Source organism: Carassius auratus, chromosome 36 (assembly GCF_003368295.1).
Source record: "Carassius auratus strain Wakin chromosome 36, ASM336829v1, whole genome shotgun sequence".
Taxonomy (NCBI): Eukaryota; Metazoa; Chordata; class Actinopteri; order Cypriniformes; family Cyprinidae; genus Carassius; species Carassius auratus.
The window spans coordinates 14,383,580-14,391,635 of record NC_039278.1 but is presented as its reverse complement, the minus strand read 5'-3'; the positions used below and the strand labels follow the sequence as shown (position 1 = coordinate 14,391,635).

Genomic DNA, 8,056 nt, shown 5'->3' with positions numbered 1-8,056 from the left:
AATTATGCAAAACTATAATCTAGTAAAGTAAATATTAAAAACATCTTGAATTCACTGAATTATTTTTATTTTATTTTGTATTAAATTTCTCATTTATTCGTTAACTTCAGTAATTATTTTTTGTATAACACACACACACAAACACACACAAATATATATATATATATATATATATATATATATATATATATATATATATATATATACTATAATGTTAACTAATCGTACTTCAGCATTTATTAATCTTAATGTTAACTTTAACATTTACTAATGCATTATTAAAATCAAAAGTTGTGCTTGTTAGCATTAGTCAATGCACTGTGTATTAACGTGAACTAATTAATTTATTAATTTATCATTTATTTTCATTAACATTTACAAAGATGAATAAATACTGAAATAAGTGTATTCATTGTTCATATTAGTTAATACAGTAACTGAAATTGTAAAGGTTTACCATTTATTTAAACTGTTTCTCTGTTTATTTTATGTAATGTATGATATTACATACATATTCTATTAATATATTATTATCTGTATTTATTCCTATTTTGCTCTTGTCAGGTACATGCTGAGGTCGAGAGGGGGCGTGGCCTTTGTCTTGTAGGAGGATCGTTTGCTTTTTTCGCCAGTGCGCCATTCTGGATGAATCACGCGTCGTGTGATTGGGCTCTAGGCGCCACACTCGGAGCCAATCAGAGGAGCATCGGTCGACGGCGAAGACGGTGAGTGAGCGCGGCTGCTGGGAGGGGACGGGACTCGGTCGGTTAGCTGGGGATTGGTGTGTGACCGACCAACCAAATGACTAAAATCATTATAAACAGGAATAGTGTTGTTTGTGTATGTCAAGGTCCACTGTGTGGACGGCATGCGCGCGTTTATCGCCTATGATGATAAACATTGTTGATATATGGTTCGTTTTTATGTTTTTTTTTCCATTACGCCGAGTTGGCGTCTCATTTAGGCCCAGTTTTGCGCCGCTCTTTGTTAAATATTTGTTGGTTTTCACAGTGCTTAAGAGCTCGATGTATTGGTTCTAATCGACCTAAGATGAGTTAATAAAACAAATTATTCATATGTGTTTGGGTTAAACCAAATGTATATTTTGTAACGTACATGAATACACCGAGGTCGATGTGCTAATGTAGCGCTAGCAATGTTAGACAAAGAGAAAAGGCAAGACTCCATAGCGTTATGTACACAAAATAAGTAACGTTACTGCAATATTAAGAACGTTAGTCGTTTAAAACGCGCTGTTTAAAGGAACACGTAGTTTCGTTTGGGAGAAACATCACAAAAGCTTCCGTGAGATACAAAAACGCGACGCTTCCAACTGTAGCACAGAAATCCAAACGCAGTATTTTTCTTGTACTTTTAATAATGGAGAAACATTTTGCCTATCGTTTCTTATATTTTATTTACATCACTGTAGAATCAAAAATTGCAACAGCAAATACGCATGTGATTCTACGCCATCTCCTTCAAAAAAAAAAAAAAAAAAACTACAAATATGGTCTTACACCTGGAAGTTGGATAATAGGTTGGTTAATGTGTCCCACTTACTTGTAATGTAATTCAGCACATTTATATGTCAGTCGTGTTAACAAGTTAAGATTTGCATATTTCACGTGCAGAATAAAATTTTTTATTATGAAATTTTTTTTCTGCTTCTCAGCTGAGGATGAAAATGTATCAAATATTTAAACGATAAATGTTTTTCTTTAAAAGAGAACACCGTCTCATGTCTTACTTTTTCTCCCCCTTATTCCTTTATTTTTTAAAGCATACAAAAATAATCCAGGACAAAAAGCAGACAGAGTTATACTGAGAGCCTCACACTTTGATAATCACACAACAAAAAGGTTATTAAATCATCTTTTTTATGCATGTTTCATGTTTTTCAGGGAGAGAGTAAAAATAATCACAAAGGGTATTCTATCGTATACTCTCTTTATAAAAAAAAAAATCAAGTAACAAAGTTTTGGTATACCTTGGATACACCATGATACTAAAACATGTCATATTCATGTGCCATTTATATTTATATAGTATTTGCAAGAGAACCATAGTGCTACAAGTCTAAATGTTGTACCATGGTACTTTTTAGTACTAAATAGGTCAGTAAATAGTTACAAAACATTTTTGTAAATAAGTAAGTCTCATAATTTTTAAATGCTGTATTAGAAAACGAATGTAACAATGTATAATATACACAGGGAATTAATTTAATACATACTTTTAGATAATTTACAAAAAAAAAAAATGATTATAAAATTTAAAGAAGCTAGCTTAATACTAAAATTATGTTTGTTGTAAACCAGCAATTAAGTCAAGCATCCTCTTTAAAGCTTCTTGCATTAGATGTATGTGCTGTTGCATAACATTTCAGATTTACGCAACAACTTGTTGTTGCTATTTTTCAGACTTCAGTTCCGTGCTGATCTCATTACTCACAACCCACAGCAGTCAGACGGCAAACATGGAGCAGTACACCACCACGACAGCTAGTGGAGAGCAGATAGTGGTGCAGACCAGCAGCGGACAGATCCAACAACAGGTAATTTGTGCCCTTTACCGACAGTATCTGAAGCGGATAATGCAGTACCTAATTAACTTTGCATCAGAGCTGCATTAAAATGCATAGACTAGTATTTTTAATATATGTAGTAATAAAGCATCTCAGTGTGTTTTTACTCATTTAAGAGTCCTTTATCTCTGGCCCAGGGCACAGTGACTGCAGTGCAGTTGCAGACTGAGCCTCAGGTAGGCCAGACTGCAGCCCAGCAGGTCCTTCAGGTAGTGGTTGGCTCTCCGAGCACCTCTGCTGTCTCCAAATCTCTATACATGCCATCTCACCTTGCATTGCATGGAGATCGGTTTGCTTATATCGCATTGTAACAATGATGAATGCAATGTTAAGATATCAGATATCTGTGACTTGTGCGCTTTTTGCAACAGTCTCAGTTTATTTTATCACTCACTCACTGTGATTTTTAACAAGAACGTTTAGTGTCCAAAGAATGCTCACATGTATGAGTTTTTAGCATGCTTTGTTTTGCGGATTGCATTATAAAATCTACAATTACATAACCAATTTTTCTTTTTTGCAATTCGGAAGTTCACGTACACTGCATTTTCTTGCATGCATCTGTTTTGCATTGTCGCAATGTATATCGTAATCCTTACATAATATGCATATAAATATCAGTTGTCACATTATATCTCCCAATAAATGTATTAGTAAGATGATATTTAAATGCTTTATAATCAAGGCTCTTTGGTTGGCGTTCAGCAGGTTTTTCAGTGTTTTGATCATGCTGATTAATAAGATACATTAGGCTTTATAAGGTTAACCTCAGAGAGAAATTGTATTTAAAGTTGCTTCAAAACTAATGAGATTTTCCATGCATCCTCTTTGAAGGTTCAAGGACAGCCTCTTATGGTACAAGTCAGTGGAGGTCAGCTCATCACTTCTTCTGGGCAGCCCATAATGGTACAGGCAATGACAGGAGGACAAGGTCAAACCATCATGCAAGTACCAGTATCTGGTACACAGGGATTTCAGCAGGTGGGTGTAGCTAATTTCACTCTGAATTGTTGGTTCAAAAATATATTTTTTTCACTAACATATTCAATTTATCTAATAGTAGTAATAGCAGTGGTTCTCAAGCAGGGGGCTTGAGAAAACCTCCACGATTACTTAAAATAATTTCAAATAAAACAATACAACAAATTCAGTCAATACTTCATTCATTTTTTGATTTGAAGAACCAGTCAGAAAGTTTTGAGAACCACTGCAACGTAGTGTTCCATCAAAATATTGGGTATGGATTTGTAATGAAATTACCAATTGTGGCACAGATTCAGCTGGTACAACCCAGTCAAATCCAGCTTCCTGGTGGACAGACTTTACAGCTACAGGGTCAGCAGGGACAGACCCAACAATTCATCATTCAACAGCCACAGACTGCAGTCACTGCAGGACAGAACCAGGTAACTTCATTTGATCACCTTTTTGTGCAAATATGAAGGAGAAGCCTCTATAAGCTCTTCAGTAATAAAGTTCAAGAGAAATGTTTTCTTAGGGTCAGCAGCAGATCACTTTGCAAGGTCAGCAGGTGGCACAAACTGCTGAAGGACAGACCATCGTTTACCAGCCTGTTAATGCAGACGGGACCATCCTACAGCAGGGTAACACTGCTACTCCTCTGCAAAACATTAAGCCATAAACGTCATGCAGTTTGATGACACTACTGATGATGACATGTAAATAATTAGCATTTGTAAATAATGCCTTTTGTGATTGTCCATCCAGGAATGATCACTATTCCAGCTGCATCTTTAGCAGGAGCTCAGTTACTCTCAGCTGGATCCAACAACAACACTACCAACACCGGTCAGGGCACAGTGACGGTCACTCTTCCCATGGCAGGAAACATGGTCAATGCTGGAGGAATGGTCATGGTGAGCACTTGAAGTCATTTTTATCTATTACCGAAAGTGAGTTTGCGCTATACAGCTGATCTATTTAGATCACACTTCCTAACCTTATTGTGTGTGTTTATAATTGCATCAGATGGTCCCAGGGGCTGGCGGCTCGGTTCCCGCCATGCAGCGCATTTCTCTTCCTGGAGCAGAGATGCTGGAGGAGGAACCTCTGTACGTCAACGCTAAACAGTATCACAGGATCCTCAAGAGAAGACAAGCCCGTGCCAAACTAGAAGCTGAGGGCAAAATACCCAAAGAGAGAAGAGTATGTTTTTTTTGTTTTGTTTTTACAGCAATAGCATTGACTTTTAATGGCAGTGATTAATATATATCTGTATATATTTATATAACTCTGTGCAAATATTATATTTATTACATTTAGATTTACATTTATATTTGGATAAATACATAAGTGCTATATTTTTTCATAGTATTTTATATACAGTATATAGTTTTAAGAACAGCAAAGCGGTCATGATTTTTTTTTAACCTTAATAATAACTATTAATTTCTTTAAATGATAGAAATGGCTATATAATATCATAATTTATATAATTTGTCCCATGATATATAATAATATTAATATCATTTATTAATTATAATATTTGATATATATTCAGTATATATTTTTTCCACTCCCTTCCAGAAATACCTGCATGAGTCCCGTCATCGTCACGCCATGGCCAGGAAGCGCGGCGACGGTGGACGCTTCTTCTCTCCGAAGGAAAAGGAAGAAATGGCCATGCAGGCCCTTAAGGTGAGCGAGGGGCTTGAGCTCAGCTCTCATTGGCCAGCCACCTCTGCCCCGCCTCTGGGGTAAACTGTCCAATCCCAGCTTGTGTCCTACCCAAGAGACTCTATACACATAATTTAATTTAGACCATCCATACGCTGCAGCTCTGTGCCTGAGCTACTTCGTGCGTCTGTGACACATTCATGTCAAAAACTGTCTCTGTCTGTGACTTAACTGACACTTCCAACCAACTAAACTGAACATGCATACTAAGATATTAGTATATGTTCTAGTATGTATTATGAGCAAATAAAATTTACTGATTGGTTCCCATGTTTGTAACTTCTTGTAGCTCTTTTCCTTCTTTTAATAATTGAATAATTTAGCTGCATATATTTGTGTGCAGCTTAAAGATAGTATGCTTGAACTCTGCTAATTGGAAATAGCTTCTTTCAGAAAACTTCAGCTGTAAACATGGGTGATTGGCACAATTTACCCTGTCAGTGTTTACGGTTTCTTGTCTTAAATGTCTGACTGCTACTTTCAAAGGAAATCTTCAACCTTGACGTCTTCGTTCTGTCTGCATTTCTGCCATTTGTCCTTCCATGTGGTAAACTTCTGCCCAGACTGCTTGTGATAGTCATTGAATGCTGAGATGTATAAATCTGTGTTTATGTGTCCTTTATGCCATCTTACTGGTATGAATAGCCATTCAAAATGATGTGTTTTCATGAGGGATGTATGGCTTGGCTTGTGCCCTTTAACGCTCTTCTCACTTTGCCCAGAGCTGTGGCTTTGTTGTTGCTTTTGCCATTTTATGTTTATTACAGCAGGCTGTATGTGGGCTTTTGTTAGTATTCATGTTTGTTACTTAATGACATATATATATATATATATATGCCCTTTTTATGCAAATAAACCTTTTGTTGTTTTTGAAACTGATTGGTCAAAGTACTCAATGAATAAAAGAAAACATATTGGTGGTAATAAAGTATAATGAGAGTTTTATAAGATATTAAAGCCACCACTTTTGGGAACACCAAATTAGGTGAAGGATTTTCAGCACAGCACAAGGGTTAAATATTAATTTTTGTATTATAAGTCTTCAATATAAAATGTCATATATTTAAATCGCATAGATGGTTTGAAATTGAAGTTGAGTCAATCACTAATATTTTATATATCAGAAACATTGATCAGAAAACTCTCATGGTTCAAACAGGTAAGAGTTCAACTCCAGTCACCCTCCCAAAGAATGTCGTATTGATGCAATTTTCATCATCTTTATCTATCTTCTTTTTTCCTCACAGAAATCTGAGCAGGATCAGTCTGAAGAGGACACAGTGGGCCACATGATTCAGGTGGCATAAACCACCCTTTCCTCCACATGTTTCAGTCAGTCCTTTATGGTTCAAGTTTCAACACATGGTTTCTGACTTCCCCTGAAGTCATGTTTATCGGTTTTCCTTTATTTCAGTTCTCGTATAGACTGAACAGTTGTTTTAGTTTTCTAGTACTGCCATGTAAAACATACCGATATTGGGAATTTGAGTTTAAAACCATCTCACCGGGCCAAAAGGTGTAAAAGTGTTTTCTGTATTTATGAGGAACAACTTTTCATTGTGTATATGATTTGTTAAGACATTTCATTCCACTTCATTTCTTTATTTAATTAAAGGTAACATATAAGAATTGATCACAAAAATGTGAATTATGGTTGAGTTTTGTATAATGAGAAGTTTTTACGTGTACTGGATCAGACTGTGAAATGTTACACACTTCTATGCACTTGCGCTTTTAGTTGGTCCATCGACCATTTGTACATCCAGTCACTCTCAAGCATCTCCCTTTAATGAAAACCTTCACTTATCTCTTTGTTTTTTTCTATTGATGGATTCCTTATATAAAAATAAAGGTTGATGTTCTGTACATGGTGGCAAAATCTGCTTTCTTACTTTTTGTTAAATGCAACATTTAGTTATCCATTGAAACATACTGGTATGTCAGACTGTTTTTAGCATCTACACATTCTCACAGGATGAGTCCAGCCATGTTTGTGTTTCCTTTTGCTAAGTTACAGACACACCCATATGATTGCCATTATTTATAGATCAATGATGCTGTACCCTGAGTCTTTTTTATCTGAGTTAAAGGGATAGTTCTCCCAAAAATGAAAATTCTGAAAATCATTTAAATGATGACAGAGTTAATTTTTTTTGGTGAACTGTCACTTTAAGACCTTGAGAGATTTTGCATATTTTTTTAAATGTCACTTTAAGATGGGAAGCACATGGCATGGAGACATGATCTCAACACTAGCTAGAATAGAGATAATCAGGTTAAAAGGACTGGCAGATTGATCGTTTACAGTAGAGGGCGTTATATTACTGAATCAGTTGTTTCTATCATTTTGGTGGCTTCATATATGCATATGAAGAGTGAGGCATTCAATTGGATAGTCAGGAACGACTAGTTATTTTACAAATGAAAGGGCTTGGAGAATACTTCAAAGAACACACAATGTGTCCTCAATGCAATGCAAAACAGGTCATCAAAACACACAACAGATGTTATAGCAACATAATTTTACCATAATCAATTGCCATAAGGCAGGATAGCTTGACCCCAACCAGCTGCAGACATTTTATGGCACCTTCAGTGGGAAATTGAGAAATTATTTGACAAAAATAAATCATTGATAAAGTCTGTACAAAACACACAGGTTTAGTTCTTTGAGAATTGAAAACTCTTTCATAATTTACTCACCCTCATGTCACTGCAAAACTGTAAGACGTTTTTTTTTCTCTTAGAACATAAAAGGTGATATATAAAGCA

At 35.7% G+C, this 8,056-nt stretch overlaps 1 protein-coding gene across 9 annotated transcripts; it reads left to right on the top strand.

The window, feature by feature from the left end:
* The first annotated feature begins 616 nt into the window (after positions 1 to 616).
* Positions 617 to 7,163, top strand: LOC113055360 (nuclear transcription factor Y subunit alpha-like). 9 transcript variants are annotated; one of them, XM_026221621.1, is made up of 10 exons: positions 617 to 725; positions 2,424 to 2,557; positions 2,725 to 2,799; positions 3,422 to 3,568; positions 3,862 to 3,993; positions 4,086 to 4,191; positions 4,316 to 4,464; positions 4,577 to 4,753; positions 5,135 to 5,245; positions 6,532 to 7,163. In XM_026221621.1, the coding sequence occupies exons 2-10, from the start codon at positions 2,480 to 2,482 to the stop codon at positions 6,589 to 6,591; spliced, it is 1,035 nt and encodes a 344-aa protein (XP_026077406.1). In that variant the 5' UTR covers positions 617 to 725; positions 2,424 to 2,479; the 3' UTR covers positions 6,592 to 7,163. The 9 variants fall into 9 exon arrangements, with proteins under 9 accessions (XP_026077406.1, XP_026077405.1, XP_026077399.1 ...); XM_026221615.1 differs by lacking the exon at positions 6,532 to 7,163 and adding an exon at positions 1,784 to 1,862 and having other exon boundaries at positions 640 to 725; positions 5,135 to 5,554; XM_026221616.1 differs by lacking the exon at positions 6,532 to 7,163 and adding an exon at positions 1,802 to 1,862 and having other exon boundaries at positions 641 to 725; positions 5,135 to 5,554.
* Positions 7,164 to 8,056: the final 893 nt, after the last annotated feature.

Coding starts and splice junctions, on each gene's coding strand:
- LOC113055360 (XM_026221614.1), top strand. CDS start 2,480: ATGGAGCAGTACACCACCACGACAGCTAGTGGAGAGCAGATAGTGGTG. Junction 4,192..4,315: donor CGGGACCATCCTACAGCAGG/GTAACACTGCTA, acceptor TTGTCCATCCAG/GAATGATCACTATTCCAGCT. Junction 4,465..4,576: donor ATGCTGGAGGAATGGTCATG/GTGAGCACTTGA, acceptor TAATTGCATCAG/ATGGTCCCAGGGGCTGGCGG.